We start from the raw sequence: 17,037 nt of genomic DNA, 5'->3' as shown, positions 1-17,037 counted from the left end.
GGGTGTTGCAGTGCATCAGTCCAAAAGAAGTGAAATAAAGTGCATCCATTCATAATAAAAAGTGTCTCACACGGCTCCGGGGATTGAACAAAGGCCTCCTGTAGCGAATCACTTTAGTATATCACTTTAATATAACTTGCGCCAACAGTTGTTCACGGAAGCAGCTCCGGGAAGATGCCGTATGTAGCAAATTAGCTCAAAAGTAAGAAGTACACGTAAGATGTCGGCGTTGCGCAACCAACGTTTGTTAACAAGAGCAAATACTTACTTTAGCAAAGGAAAACCAGTCTCCTCTTGCTCTTGGCTTGTATTGAAATCCATTCTTCTTTACAAATCCTCGTTTTGTACTTCTAATTCGTGACCGTTGTTTTGTTTTGATCCCTCCGCTGCGCTTCCGCGTGCGTCACTTCTGAGCGGCGCATGCACAACGTCGACCTCATACGTCATCCGCCCGGAACTGCTTCCGGTTACAACAGTGAGCGCAAGCTAGATTAAATTGATTATTACGTTTTAAATATGGTTATTTTTCTTACAAAAACGCATCGATTCGCTACAGGAGGCCTTTGTTCACCCCCCGGAGCTGTGTGAGACACTTTTTTTATTATGGATGGATGCTCTTTATTTCACTTCTTTTGGACTGATGCACTATTTTTAATATTACTCCGATTAGATTCATCTGAAAGAAGGAAGTCATATACGCCTAGGATGCCTTGAGGGTGAGTAATTCATGGGCTAATTTTCATTTTTGGGTGAACTAACCCTTTAAGTCTCATGCTTTTCAGATTTTTCTTAAAAAGTAACAGTTTTAGGAGAAACAGCTATTGAAATATCACTGCACAGTCTTAACTGTGAACTCCTGAAAGAGCAACCTATGTGCAATGTTTTTCCTGGAGCTGCAGGAAAAAACATTTTCTTTGGGTAGTCAGGCAGATTGTACTCAGATTTAGATACAGACATTCATTGGTATGCATGTGGTAGACGATAATTCACTGCTTATTGCTTGGCCAACATGCTCAACTTTTATCTGCCGTATCAGTACTGCACAACTTGGTGGATTGGAAATCTTTCTAAAATAGTATTTGCAATGAGACATGGTGTCTGAATCAAACACATGTTGCCTTACATTTACATATAGCTTTGATCTTCTATTTTGTACGGCATTGCTATTCTACATCTCCAGGTCGGTGTGCAGCTTCTCAACATCTGGTCAGTACTTTCGATCGACATTTTTATTCAAGACCTTCTGCCGGTCCAGTTTTGATTATATTTATTAGTGATGAGTTCTGTTCTCCCACTGTCTTTCATTGCTTTTATAGTACTGTTATGATTTGTTGTTGAACTACAGTTGTGTTAAGGTTATTATCTCATATTCATTCTCAATGGGTGGTTCGTTGATTTCTGTAGTGTATTTAACATTGTTTTTGCAAGTTCTACTGATTTGTCACTTAGATACTGTTATCTGGATAACAGATGAGGTTTTGTCAAAATTGCAATAATGACTTGTTAATAGTCATAAAAGCATCAGTAGGAATGTGTTGTAAGCCACAAACCATGTTGTTCACCGGATGCCACCATTTTCCAGGAAAAAGTGTGTTTATAAATGTATGGATTTACAGTATAGCTGTACAAGTTTCGATTACATTTCTGTACATTTTGTACATGTTATTTTTGTAACAAAGAAAAACAGTTGCAAACAAAACCAATAGCTCTAATGTAATATAGTGCAATATATTTTATCAACACAAATCAGTATAGTTTATGACCACGTTTTCTCATTGTCCTCAAAAAGTTCTGGTTCATTAGTTCTCTGTCTGCCTGGCAAAATGTTTTTTTTTGTGTGTGTGGCTCAAGTGTCTTCCCAAATCCCTAATGTATAATAGCGAATGTGTTCCATAGGTAGCACTATGAAAAATGCTTCAGCTCATTTGCTGTTGGTGCGTTCACTTTACTATTTTCAAAATGTGATGCAATCACCCTTTAATGATTGCTTTCCATACCACTATCAACTCTGGATGAGTGGCTGATGCGTCTTCTGGCTGCTTTATGTGTCGCTCTTACAGCTACAGACCTCACATGCTCATCTGATCCTGCACCTGATGTTTTTGATGTCTCTTGACGGTGGATGTTCTTTTTGCCTGGGACGTGTATTACTTTCAAGTCATACGGTTGCAGCCTTAGGACCCATTGTTCAGTGCTGGCAGAAGGTTTAGATTACGGACTAAATATAGTCCCTAGTATTTTGGTCTGTGATCAAATCCAACTTTATCCCAAAAGCTAAGGCTTCACTTTCTTTATTCCTATATTTGCATTCAGTCAGCCTGCAATTCACCAAGCGTGTATACATCTTTCCTATTTGGTACCGAACAAACGCTCGTCTTAACCTACGGAATGTGCATCTGCTTTCATCTGTATTCTGTCATCATCCTTTTTGAAGTACACTCCAGTGCCAGCCTTGCCCAAAATGAGTTTGAATATGTTGCTGTACTGTAGCTTACATGTCCCAAGAAGAAATGTCTTCATAGCTCATGTGTTCTTTGCAGTTGATTACTTGGTTTTGGTTTGAAAACTTTCATGAAGTTCAGTGTACTTGCTTACCGAAATATAATACTTTGATATGAAGTGTAGTAATGAAACAGAAATAGCGACAGATCCATATTTCTTCCACGACATTCTAATTTATTGAGATGCACCTGTATACACACACAACTGTGGTCAAAATTTTACATACACTTTGCAGTATCTGCAAAATGTTAATTATTTGACCAAAATAAGAGGGATCATACAAAATGCATGTTATTTTTTTATTAAGTACTGACCTGAAAAATATATTCCACATTAAAGATGTTAACATATTGTCCACAAAAGGAAATAATAAAAGTGACCCCATTCAATGTGGATGATTCACAGCTGTTTTTTTTTTTTTTTTGGATAGTTGTTCATGAGTCCATTCTTTGTCCTGAACAGTTAAACTGCCCGCTGTTCTTCAGAAAAATCCTTTAGGGTCTTTTTTTTCCAGCATCATTTGTATTCAAACCCTTTCCAGTAATGACTGTATGATTTTAAGATCCATCTTTTCACACTGAGGATAACTGAGAAAGTCATATGCAACTGTTAAGTTCAAATGCTCACTGATGCTCTAGAAGGAAATCAGATGCATTAAGAGCCTGGAGGTGAAAACTTTTTGAATTTGAAGTTCAGGGTAAATTTAACTTATTTTATCTTCTGGGAAATATGTAGACATCTTCTGTAGCATCTGAAGGGCAGTACTAAATTAAAAAAATATGATATTTTGGCAAAATAAGAAAAATGTACACATTCATTCTGTTAATAAAAATGAGTCCCTCATTTATTCTCGGTGTGAAAAGATGGATTGTAAAATCATACAGTCATTGTTGGAAAGGGTTCAAATATGCAAAAGATTCTGGAAAACCAAAAAATGTGTGGCACATGAAAGATTTTACTAAATAAAAATGACTGAATAAAAAATAACATGCAATTTATTTTGGTAAAATAATTAACATTTTGCAGATATTGTAAAGTGTATGTAAAATTTCAACTGTATATACAGTTAAAACAATTTGTAAAAAATTTATTGCAATTTAAAATTAATGTTTTAATATATTTTAAAATTTAATTTAATCCTGTGATGTCAAAGCTGATTTTTCAGCAGCCATTACTTCAGTCACATGATCCTTCAGAAATCATTCTGATATGCTGATTTGCTGATTTTTGTGGAAACCGTGACATTTTTTCATGATTCTTTGATGAAGATACATTTTATAACAGCATTTATTTGAAAAATGTAAACTTTTTAACATTATACATGTCTTAACTGTCACTTTAAAACAATTCGTCCTTGCTGAATGTATTATTTAAAAAAATATATATATATTATGGAATTTTTCCATAAAAGTAATTTGCAGCACGGATGACTGGCTAAAAATAAAAATTATATATACAAAAAAGTGTAATGTTGTAGACCATGCTAACAAACCCTGACCGCTTGCACAGTTTTCTCTTATAGTGCATGACAGACAAAGCTGTGAGCAAGCCAATTAAATCAGTGCTGAAAAATCCTTGTTTTCCAAGAAAAGTCGAAAATGGAGCAAAGTGAATGACTTGTCTTTTTCAAAAGGGAAGCTTCTAGATACTATATGACTGGAAGCATGTGTTTATATTTTGTACTTATAAAAATGTATGTTTGTGGCAGAGTAGATCTAAAGACGTTCTTAAATATTACTTCCATAACTTATGTAGGAGAAACTTTTTTGTGGGGAATGTTTGATGGTTTAAAGAGTGGGGGTGGGGGGAACCTTTGTTACTGCAGATTAAAGCGAGGCAGATCTGTGCTGCTAGAGAAGATGCAGGAATAGACGAGCGTTTGCTTATGTGATGTGAAGTGTAGTCTGTGTTCAGGAGGAACACCCACGAGATAAATGTGGCTGTCTTTTAAATCACTCTTCTCATAAATACCCTTTCCACCTCCGTATTATCAGAACGCAAAAAGCAATAGTGAGCTTGAGAAGCAGAAAGAAGGAATGAGGACATTAGAAATCGTCAGGTCATTAAGATGTCTTTCTAAAATGTTACAGTAAGATACAGCAGTGCAAAAGCAGCACATTCTGAAAGAAAATGACAAGCCTGACACAGAACCTTGTATAAATAATTCCAGTGGGCTAATTCATGTACATGTCAAATATTCTGCCTGTTTTTTCCATGGAGGGGAAAATGTGAATAAAAGCCGTGGCCCCAGTAGATTGCTTAAGATGAAAAGGGGCTCCATTCCCACTGTGCATATCCAGGAAGAGTGAGTTTGCAGCAAGTTTTGCACATCAGAGTGCTGAGCATCAGGCTCACAGCAGGAGAGGGACAGCGGCAGCCTGCCATTCCCACGCAAGATCCTCCTCAAACACAATAAGGACTGTTCCATCTAAACAGGTCATCCTCTTGCCATGAAACTCTGCTATAGGCTAGTCTGTCATGAAATTGTAATGTGTTCATATTACATTACAGATAAAAGCTGTCTAGTAGTCTGCCGTTTCTATATAATGTGAGTGATTCAACAAATTGCATTTATTTATTTATTTAAAATGTATTTAAAATTAAAAATGTATTTATTTATGCAGACAATTGTTATAATCATTTAAAAAATGTATTACAATACTTTATTTTTTTATAAATAAATATATTTTTAACCCTACATGTAATAAAAAAGGACATCTTTATGAAATTTTGTACAGCTTTGTCTGGGCTAAAAGTGGAAAAATTGCTTGTTGTCTGAGGCTGTACTTTTCTGCCATCACTGAGGATAAATTTCTGTCTCGTCTAATGGAAAACGCAATCACAGGAAATGTCTTGAGTGTGTGTGTGCAAAAAGATTTACAGCAAAACACTGTAATTATGGTCTTTTTAAGCTGCTAAAAAGGAAAAGTTCTGTCATTATTTACTCACCTTAAAGTCATTCCAAACATCACAAAAGTAGACCTTTTTCATAAATTTCCTGGTTATTTTTCTCCATGCGATTTAGAAGAAATGGAACCTGGAGCTTTCAAAGTTCAAAAAGCAATATGTACTAGTACATCAAGTACTAGTGCTGCAAATAACTTGGAGTGAAGTATTACTTTAATAGCAAACCCGAAACAAACTAAATTTATCTGTATTTTGTAATGTCACACTTAATTGGTAATGAAACTGACTGGATGGATTTTTTTACATGATGATACATTCATTATTATGCGCAATTATGTTGAAAATAAAACCCTTAAAACCTTAGCTGTATACTTCTCATTAGCTGTAATTACAAGGTGCTATAGTTGATATTAAGTTATGTGCTGAATGATGTGTTGTCTTGCTGTGGTAAACAGTGTACTCTTAATTAATATTAGCACAGTGTCAGCAGGGGTGGGTTTGTCACCAGACATGTGGGCCCTGATGATTAAACCTGAAATAATAGCTTGTCTGGCTTGTGCATAAATTATATGTGAAAGGCAATGGGTGGTTTAATAACCTTATGTCTGTCTAATTTGAGCCAAAACACCCTGCAGTCAATTAACTTCCTTTACTTCTCTTTCCAAGCCAAGTGTTGGCTGTGGCCACCAGCTCTTTTAGATGTGAACTAACTCAGCATGTATCAGAGCCGCCACAGCTGCCAAAACATGGACAACAAAGTGTGTAAAATTAAGAGTGTCAATGTGTTCCATGCCTTTCCCACCCTGAAATAAAGGGGAATGAATTGTACAAAGCTGAAATGCAATCACTTTTCCATGTCTTTCTGAAACATGAAAATCAAAAGATGTGCATCATATTTATCATGCCCCATTTAAAGCCTTCAATCCAAAATAAATAAATAAACGTATAATTCTGTCCACTAGGTTAGATAATCCTTTGGCTCCGAGTTGGTGATTGGAACATGCAAAAAACTGTTTTTCTTTTTTGATCCCACAGTTGCAGTACTCTAATGATCATGTTTTAGAACAAAATGTGCATTCAAAATACTTAAAAAATCTTGACATGAGAATATCCCTTTAAGGCAATTCACTTCACTTGGCAGCTGTCTTGGTGATACCCCAGGCAGCTATGTCTGTAATTGGCATGCTAGTACAGCGCCATGAATGATGAAAAACCAGAGTTCGTCAAGATTAAGCTTAAATGACTTTCCCTTAGCATTGAGTAAACTGACATTTCTCTGAGCTCAAGCTTAAGATCTATGAGTGACACTGTGTCATTTAGATTAATATCAAAGATTCCTGTAGTCAAAAGCAGGCTACTCTTAATGCTTGCCTTCTTGAAATCGAACCTCAAGATTCTTACTTTGAGGGTAAATGGAATAATATCCTGCCTTTTTGTTGATCGACTCAAAATTTTTGCTGATCACTTAGTGTGCAGATTAAAACTGCAGTGGCTCCAGAATAGTCCACTGTACTTGTATGCATCCCACATATGCAGAAGCAGAATTATAGTATTAGACATACAAAGTGAGAGTAAAATTGCACGTCTGCCAGAAAATAGAAATAACACAAAAAAGTGTATGTGTATACAAAAATACATTTGTGAAATATTATTACAATTTAAAAGAATTAATTCTATTTAAATATATTTTAAAATGTAAAGAGTTCTTAATATTATCACTTTTGGAAAAAAGTGTTTAATGCTTAACAGTTTTGTTGAAACTATGTTAGACTACCATTCATAGATTTAGGTTATAAGTTAGGGATAAATAAAAAATAATTTTTATTTAGCAGTTAAATTGGTTAAAAGTGACATTAAAGACATTTATACTGTTATGAAAGATTTCCTTTTAAAATACATCCTGTTTTTTTTTTTTTTTCAAGAATCCTAAAAAACAAATGTATCACAGTATTTACAAAAATATTGAGCAGCACAACAGTTTGCACCAAATCAACATATTTGAATATTTTCTGAAGAATCATGTGACACTGAAGACTGGAGTAATGACTTCTGAAAATTCAGCTTTGCAATCACAGGAATAAATACATTTTTTAAATAGAAAAGACTTCTTTCAAACACATTAAAAAATCTTAATGTAGTTTCTGTGTGTATAGCAATTTAAAAGACATTTTAGTGCTTTTTAGTATTGTAATTTTCAACTGATTTCCAGAGCTGCAGCTTTTAATGCTAATTTCCTCAAATGATCTCTTAATTTTTTTATTTTGCAGTTGCAGGCTGCCCTGTATAACCCGGTCCACTGTTCGCTTCTTGGTTTTTCTGCCGCTAGCACATCCTTGCCTCAGGGCTACCTCTGGGTAGGTACACTTTGCACAATGAGAACATCTTTTCTTCTTTATAAATCATCACCACACTTGTGCTGGAATATCATAATATCTCTACACATCTCTGATGGTGCACTTCCCTCACTTCACCTCTGATGCACCTAAGGGGAAACAAATCACCCACAAACATTTGAATAGTCCACCTCTAACCAGGGCTGTCATCAGGACGGTACAACTGAGAACATCCTAAGCCTCCACTTAAACTATCTGACAATATGCCAATTTCCCAGACCTCCAGTACCACATTTTACTAAGTAGTTATTTAGCAGGGGTTCTTTTATCCACATACAGTATACTTGGTCAAAGGCACAATGGAAATAGCTCATGGATCATTCCCTGCAGGGTTTGGACCTCCATAATTTGCCTCAGCACAGTATTCAGTTTATATTTAAGCGATATTTCATAAGCAAGAGTGATGTCGTTCTGAATACTCATTAGACTTTACAGTACAAGTAAAATTAATTAGATATTACATATAACTTGTATTTTTACAGCAAGTGTGGGTATTATTTAGGAGAGGCCCACGATCACTTGTTTTATTCTGGAATGAATCAGTGTTTGAATGAATTGGTTGAATGAATGATTCAATGACTCATTCATACTTGTCGCCACTTGCTTGCGTAACAATGTAACTTTCAGAAGGAGGCACTCCTTCACAAACTGTGTAAAGTCCCAATGCTGTTAGACCAATTTGTTAACTAATTTATTTAATTTCCAAAATAAATGATTCCAGGCCATGAACCATTTCTTAAATCTGACTGAATCACAACTCTTTTCTGTGATATTTTTCTTTTAGCTTACAGAGCTTTTCTACCTGAAGTAAGTGATGGTAGCAGGAGCTCTGCAAAAAAATAAAAATAAAAATCACTGTTAGAATAGTTTGATCGACGTTTAAAAGAAAGAGGGAAGCAGGATTAAAAGTTTCTCGAAAGGCAGCTCTAGAAACAAACATCAAGTATTCCACATCAAAAGACATTGTATAAATCATTTATCTCATGGCTGTGCTTCCACATTTTTCCTCCATCTTTTTTGCCTGCAGCCTCTCAGAGGGCTATGTCAGTGAGTTCAGGCACTGGATGTCCTCCTTCTCATGTTTGTTTTCTTTTTGTTGTCTCTTCGACTGCACAGGTGGCTAGTGGGGGTGACGACTCTCACGGGCAGGTGGAGATTTTCTCCCTTAACAGACCCACTCCACGCTCCGTTAAGAGTTTCTCTCTAGGTTCCCCAGTGCTTTGTCTAGAGTATATCACAGAGCCCAGCACTGATGAAGAACTGAAAACACAAACATCTGAAGTTCCTTCCAAGATCGGCAACACCATCTGTGTAGGATTATTGGATGGCAAGTAAGTCTGAATACATACCTGTATTGGTCTGGAATGATTTGAGTCATTACATTGCTAATTTTATGCAGTCAGCCACTACTAATTTGCTTCTTTCCCAGGGAAAAGCTCTTGATATTTTGTGTGTGTGTGTGTGTGTTTCTCAAGCATCCTGGTTTATGGAAGCGTGGACACCGCTGCTCAGTGTCTGCTAACATTTTGTAACCCAGAGGGCTGCCCGGTTCTGTGCCTAAAGCAATCTGCCAACTTTCTCTTCGCTGGACTGAGTAATGGAAAAGTCGCTGTTTATAACCGAAAGAGTGGAGGTAGAATAATTGCAGTGCAATTTTCAGTGTAAATATAGATTAAAGGGATAGTTCACTCAAACATGAAAATTCAGTCATCATTCTGTCACTCCAAAACATGACTTTCTTTTTTCTGTGGAACATAAAAGAAGATATGGAAGTCAATGGTCACCAAAACAGTTTGGTTACCAACATTTGTGTTCCACAGAATAAAGTCAAACAGGTTTGGGCATGAGGGAGAGTAACCAATGCAAGAATTTAAATTTTGGGTGAACTATACCTTTTATTAACTCTACAATATTACATTTGATAAATTCTATTCATTTTTTCATTTCCTTTGGATTTACATTGGCAGGAAACAATATGTGAACTCTTGGATTTCTGCATGAATTCCATAAAATCTTCAACAAAAGACAAACACAATCTGTTTAAACAAATAACACAAAAGCAATCATGCTTTTGCATGTCTTTATTGGGCACGCCATGTAAACATTCACAGGGCAGGGTGGGAAAAAATGTTTCCTCTTTACAAAATCATTTCAGTTCAGCAATAATTTTGGGATGTCTGGTGTGAATCACTCTCTTGAGGTCTTGCCAAAGCATGTCAGTCAGGTTGAGGTCAAGACTGGGCCACATCAGATGGGGTATTTTATTGTTGATTTAGTCCTGGGCTTGGGATCACTGTCCTGTTGAACCGCTCAACTTCTGAGTTCCAGTTGAACTTACATCCTGCTGCAAAATGACCTGATAAACTTGGGAAGTGATTTTTCTGTCAATGAATGTAAGCTGCCCAGACCCTGAGGCTGCAAAGCCCCATGATGTCCCTCCACCTCGTTTTTCTGAAGAGCTACTAACTACTTTCAAACACCTTTGGCTTCATCTGTCCACAGAATATTTCGCCAGTAGCACTGGCAAAACATCCAGGTGCTCTTTTGCAAAGGTTTTTTCATATATACCTCCAGGCCCATCTAAACGTTGAAATTTCAGTTCAGCCAACACACTCTCATAGCAATTTGTATCTATTTTACATTTTGTGAAGTATAATTTGTATGAATTTATATGATCTCATATACGTTTTTGTACAATCTGCTTATGCTCGATTGGCTGTTAGGTTTAGGGGTGGACCTTACGTTTCTTCTAAAAATGGTTTATTTCCGTACGAATCACATCTTATGAGTTCATACAAAAACAGCACTTTGTTAAATAGTTATGTAGAACGGGTTGGGTTAGCTGACTCCAATTAAGTTAATCCAAAATGAAATTCTGTCATCATTTACTCACTTAATGTATTTCCAAATCTGTATGATTTTATTTCCTCAGTGGAAAACAAAAGAAGATACTGGGAAAAATGTATTTTTATCAAGACAATGAAATTCAATGGGGTCAAGTTTGTTTAGAACTCCAGGTAAAAGGTTCACATATTTTTTCCTGCAACTGTATACAGCACCAATGCCTCATTTTTGATAGTGAATATAGTTTTGAGTAATTTTTTTCATTTACTTGTTTAATGCAAACAAGTAAAGCGAAGTCAATTCTCTTCAATTTGAATTTATCCTCTCTGAATCTACTGCTACATTTTTAAAGATGTGTAAATATTAGCCATTTCCAGTAGCGCCTCTTAATCCAGCATGCATTTTCGGTTACAGAGGGGTTGTGGGATCCAGATTCCTGCAGACATGTGGTTATTGGATGCGCTCCCGTCCTCAAACTCCTCCAAATAGACGAGTGTGTGTGGGCCAGCTGTGCCAACCAGGTCTCTGTGATTGAAGGCTCCTCTCTCAGGACTCAGGTAGAGACTCAGATATCATAGACATTAGATCCTTCTCCTCTCAGAAATGCGTTGGTGAAATGAAAATGTGTTCCACCACCTTCACAATGAAGATGCAGTGCACAACTGCTTTTCATAAGACCGTATGAGTCAAAAGAGTGAACTGTCACGTCACCTATCAAAGCTTGAGATCTGTTCTGTAACAAAGGTTGGTTTAGGAAAGCTTGAAATGATTCTTTTATTTCAGAGTTTTACATTTCATTTCTCTGGCTTCCCGTGCTAGATGCATTGTGAGAGAGCATCTTAAGCCACACATAAAAGGTATCCTCCCTGTAGAAGGCCAACAGAATGTTAGGGTGCTAGCCTTTGATCACTTCTGACAGCTGAGCCAACCTCTCTATTTTGCCGCAAGGAGCACACCCTCCCTCTGCCTTCCTGATGCTTAATATCAGGATTAAATTCAGCTCTGGAGGTTGGAAGTCAGTTCAACCGGAAGATAAGATGTGGGTACGCATATGGACATGTTAACCTTTTTAAATTTGCAAGTCAGTAGTTGTTTTCACTTATAGAGAATGCAGAATGTCAGAATTGATCTGTTGTAAAACAGAAGTAAGGTCCAGGAAGTACAACAGGATGTACAGGCATAGCCTGTAATAATGTGGCTACGAAAAAAAAAAAGTTAAACTGCAGGGCATGTAACAAGGAAACATTGTTAAATATTGTGAAATGTTATAACAATTTAAATTAACTGTTTCTAGCATCGTTTAAAATGTAATTTATTCCTTGTATGGCAAAGCTGAATTTTCAGCATCATTACTCCAGTCATTAGTGTCACATGATCCTTCAGAAATCATTCTAATATGATGATTTGCTGCTCAAGAAACATGTATCATTATTATCATTATCATTATGTTGAAAACAGTGCTGCTTAAAATTTCTGATTTTGATTAATAGAAAGTTCAAAAGAGTTTAGTTTGAATTATAAATTATATGAATATTTTTAACATTATATGTCTTTAATGTAACTTGTGATCAATTTAGTGCATTCTTGTTAAATAAAAGTATTATACATAAAACATTTTGATGCAGAGCTAAAAGTCTTGGCTACAATTAATAAAAAATGCAGAGAAAGAAAGGAAATAAAGAAAAAGAAAGAAAGAAAACATGCATAGCATACAAAAATATCAAAACATTATTTGGTCCAACAAATATTGTTACTAAAAAAAGTGTATAAATAAATATTTACACTTGACAGCTTACCCTAACTTTTTCTTTTGTATATTTTATCTTTTGTGATTATATTAGAAAAATATCAAATATACATATACACACACAAAAATGTAAGGGGGTCTCACACACACACATACTGTATATATATATATAGAGAGAGAGAGAGAGAGAGAATATCATATTTCCTAATATAATCAGAAAAAGATAAAGTGTGTGTGTGTGTGTGTGTATATACAAACACAAAAATATATAAAATATTATTATTGCATCTTACTGTAATTACTGCTGTGTTATTTTGACTTTTGAAATTATCCATTTCCCAAACATTCTTAGTGGATTTAAGTGGATTATTTACTAATTTAAGCTTTTATGGTTTTCCTTAACATTTGGCATACTGGACTCTGATGTAATATGCCCAGCCTCATATGCCCAAACAGACTTTCATTAGGCAGTATATACCCTGGCATCGAATCATACCCTTTCTTGAGCACTACAGTCCACAGTTTTGGCCTAAACTTTGATGTTTAGCTTTGATTTTTTTTGTCTCTTTCCTTCTAAATTTACCATTCCTCTTGCTTTTGCTCTTTTTTTTTTTTTTTTTTTTTTGCATTTTCATCATTATTTTGTATCTTTTATGATTCCCAGAGTTTTGAAGTTCATCCAGACCCCATGGTTAGTGTGACCCACATGGTGCGCGCCGGAGGAGGGGTGTGGATGGCGTTTTCAGCGGGATCATCCCTACGTCTGTTTCACACAGAAACATTGGAACACCTCCAAGAGATCAACATTTCAACACCCTCTGCATATTTCAGCCCTGGCAAGTCCAATATGTGATTATGGTGCATGATATGAATTCTGTAGGATAATGTTTTGGCACACAGGTCCTGAAAGGGGCATGAGTGTCAAGTAGATCCACAAAAATGTTGAAACGGAGCAGGGGTTGGTAGCAAAATTAATAATAATAATAAAAAAAAGAAATAAAATAAATTAAAGACAATTTATCATATTTTCTTCATAGGTCAAAAAACAGTGTGTGTAACCAGCCTGCTTATCTGCCAAGGACTGCTATGGGTGGGGACAGCTCAGGGAATTATTGTCACCCTGCCGGTGCCCAGACTGGAGGGCATTCCCAAAATAACAGGTGAGCAACCATTTAAACAAACAAAGCATTGCATCTAAGCCTTCTTTGTGTTACCAAACACAAACGGTCCCTCTTTCCCATCAGGAAAAGGAATGACGTCACTTAACGCTCACAACGGCCCTGTTGAATTCTTGATTGCCACCTCCAGCATTTTATCCCAAGATTTTCTAAAGCGGGATTCTGCCGTGGAAGGTGGGGATTCAAGTAGTGGAGCTGAAGATAAGGAGGCAACAGATTCCTCTCAGGAGTCCCTCCAGCAGGTGGATGGCTCTCCTCAGGTAGAAGCCAAATCTAAAGGAGTGCTACTGCAGTACCATCTCCGTTCTACCTCTCAGCTCCCAGGAAAGCTCCTGACGGCCCGGCCCGAAGAATCATCCGTCTCGACCCAGGACTCTCTGGCGCACACCCTAGAGGACGGTTCCATCTATGAGTTGAGCGATGACCCCGAGGTTTGGGTCAAAGGGCCTGGGCCGTCATCTAAGGAAGCGGCACGTAGGGAGAAAGTGACTTCAGCCGCCGTTATATCCGGTGGAAAAGGGTTCCGTCGACTCGCTAATTCCTCCAGCTCCTCTGACTCCAGTGAGAACATGCTCATGGTCTGGCAGCTGCCCATTACAGTTTGAGGCAGTAATGAAATCTTCCTTTGGCTTTCATCATGGTTTTTTTTGCAGTGATGGAGGATTGTTGAATCATTGAAGGACAAACAGACTGTAAGCCTGTATGGCTTATGAGGATTATTTATTCCACTTCTCCTACAGAAGGTTTTGAATTTGAAGGAATATTCCAGGTTCAGAAAAAGTTAGGGTTATGGGTTAAATATGTTTAACATGATTTTAGTGTGAAAAAAGTAAAACAATGCAGTGCCATAAACCTTCTAACCCTAAACTGACTTTATTTTGGATGATTTAAAAAGCTTTGTAGCTCAAATAATACACATTTTAACAGAATAATTCATGTTTAATAATTAAGCTTAACAAATAAATCCTAAATTGGCCCCAATCACTTCCATTGTAAATGCCTCAGTGTGACTCTGGACCACAAAACCAGTCATAAGTCGCACTGGTATATTTGTAGCAAAAGCCAAAAATACATTGTATGTGTCAAAATTATCTATTTTTATGCCAAAAATTATTAGGATATTAAGTAAAGATCATGTTCCATTAAGATTTTTTTGTACATTTCCTACCGTAAATATATCAAAACGTAATTTTTGATTAGTAATATGCATTGCTAAGATCTTCATTTGGACAACTTTAAAGGCGATTTTCTCAATATTTAGATTTTTTTTTTTTTTTGCACCCTCAGATTCCAGATGTTCAAATAGTTGTATCTCGGCCAAATATTGTCCTATCCTAACAAACCATACATCAATGGAAAGCTTATTTATTCAAATAATTAAAAAAAGAAAATTGACCCTTATGACTGGTTTTGTGGTCCAATGTCACATATTTGCTTTTTTATAGAAAACGAGGGACAAGTTAAAAGTATTTTACTATTTTGATGGTAATACCCATAATGTCACAAATGCTTTTAAGGAAGCCGGAATTTTCTTTTAAGTTGATAAACAACCGCGCCATTCAATATTCGTCTGTCATAATAATAGCATGTGCTCCGTATATAATGTACCACAACTGAATATAAAACAAAATCTCACCTTCTGTAAATTTCACTATAATGACTGATACCACCAAACGATTGCATTTGATTACGGTATATCCCATCTGCATGCGAGGAATCAGGGTAAGCGTTGTTGTTTTTTCAGATGTAATACAAAAAGTAATCCTTAGTATGTATCTGAGTATTGGCTGTGACCCAGTTCTTTCTTGTTTAAATGATAAAATATTTTTTTTTATGCTGCACCACCAAAGCAGTGTGCACAGAAAAGTAAAGTAGTTGAATATTCGGAGTCTGTCTATTTAAATGTGTTATAATGTTATTTTAGTGTGAAATGTGATAAGGAGAAGCAAAGTCTTCGGTGTAGGTACTTGTGTCTGATGGTTCTCGTTGTTCGCAGTGTCACTTTGTTAAAAAAATTCAATCATATTTACAATGATAGAAGCTTCTGCAATTTTTCCATTACTATTTCATTTCATTTAAAAGCATTTCATTTGATTTTAAACTGACTGAACATTAAATGGTTTTGAAATGGCATTGTGTGTGAAGACCTGCTGTAAATTAATAGTGCAGAGTAATATTTTATGTTGAATCTCAGCATATTTTCAGCCTTTTATCTCTGGGCAGCCACTGCCAGCTCTCACAGTAAACATATCAGCAAACGCAGTATGGCGCAGCTTAGGGCTGGACGATATGGCCAAAATTGATATCACGATATATTTCTTAATTTCGGACAATTCCGATATCGATATGAACACTATTTATCTGAAATAGAAATCTTTTGTAACATTATAAATGCCTTTATCATCACTTTTGATCAATTTTAAGCATCCTTGCTAAATAAAAGTATTTCTATCATTTCTTTCCCAAAAAAATAATAAAAATTATACTGAATGGAATAGTGTATAATGTTACAAAAGCTTATTATTTCAGATAAATGCTGATCTTTGGATCTTGTACTCAACTGTTTTAAATATTGATAATCAGCAAATCAGCATATTAGAATGATTTCTGAAGGATCATGTGACACTGAAGACTGGAGGAATGCTGCTGAAAATTTAGCTATGTATGATCACAGGAATAAATTACAGTTTAAAATCTATTCAAATAGAAAGCAATTTTAAATAGTAAAAATATTTCAACATTTTACTGTTTTTGCTGTACTTTGGATCAAATAAATGCAGCCTTGCTGAGCAGAAGAGACTTCGAAAAAAAACAACATTAAAAATCTTACTGTTCAAAAACTTTTGACTGGTAGTGTAGGCTGATTATTCTTATAGATTGAAACAAATGTACTTCAGCCAGAAAAAAGGGTATGAAAAGTGCTCCGAGTCGCTGCAGAAAACAAAAAAATTGAACAACAACAAAAACTGGAAATGTTGCTGGAGACGGGCTTATTTAAAATGAAAACTCATTCTCTGCCAGCAGGAGGCGCTTTTAGAGTGATAAAACTAGCGGTTTCTCCAGTAACGGCTGTAATCAAAGCAGCTCCGCTCATGAACGCTTCTTTATCAGATCAAATGAAAATGCCATCGAAACTTTTCTGAAGACAGTCAATTCCCTTCAGAGATACATTCATATAAAACACCCGCGCCGTGTTATGATTTTGAAACATGCAAGTCAAACGGCACAAATAAATCAATGTATGGGAAACTGGTAATGTATATCGAAATATCGGAAATGTGTTTAAAAATCATATCACCGTTATTGAAAAAAATTATATCGCGATACATATTGATATTGAATTATTGTCCAGCCCTAGTTAAACTGTTCTGGAACAGTGTTGTAAATACAACTTAACCACTGATTTCTAGTTGTGCCCTCTTTTGGAAGACCAAACAAAGTAGTTTCGCTTTCACAACGAAACACA

The 17,037-nt window shown here is 36.0% G+C and overlaps 1 protein-coding gene across 1 annotated transcript in view; it reads left to right on the top strand.

Moving 5' to 3' along the window:
• Positions 1–14,618, top strand: part of LOC107737571 (rho guanine nucleotide exchange factor 10-like protein) — a 42,064-nt gene extending 27,446 nt beyond the window's left edge. Inside the window, exons 20-26 of the mRNA XM_016549105.1 lie at positions 7,677–7,763; positions 8,919–9,133; positions 9,278–9,435; positions 11,055–11,203; positions 13,058–13,229; positions 13,431–13,553; positions 13,638–14,618. Of these exons, the coding sequence (XP_016404591.1) occupies positions 7,677–7,763; positions 8,919–9,133; positions 9,278–9,435; positions 11,055–11,203; positions 13,058–13,229; positions 13,431–13,553; positions 13,638–14,176 (1,443 nt within the window). The 3' untranslated portion in view covers positions 14,177–14,618. The remainder of the gene's footprint in view (positions 1–7,676; positions 7,764–8,918; positions 9,134–9,277; positions 9,436–11,054; positions 11,204–13,057; positions 13,230–13,430; positions 13,554–13,637) is intronic.
• Positions 14,619–17,037: the final 2,419 nt, after the last annotated feature.

Source organism: Sinocyclocheilus rhinocerous, unplaced genomic scaffold, assembly GCF_001515625.1.
Source record: "Sinocyclocheilus rhinocerous isolate Xijiao unplaced genomic scaffold, SAMN03320098_v1.1 scaffold72, whole genome shotgun sequence".
In the NCBI taxonomy this organism is placed as follows: Eukaryota; Metazoa; Chordata; class Actinopteri; order Cypriniformes; family Cyprinidae; genus Sinocyclocheilus; species Sinocyclocheilus rhinocerous.
The sequence above is the reverse complement of the archived record's forward strand: the minus strand, read 5'-3'. Positions and strand labels throughout refer to the sequence as shown.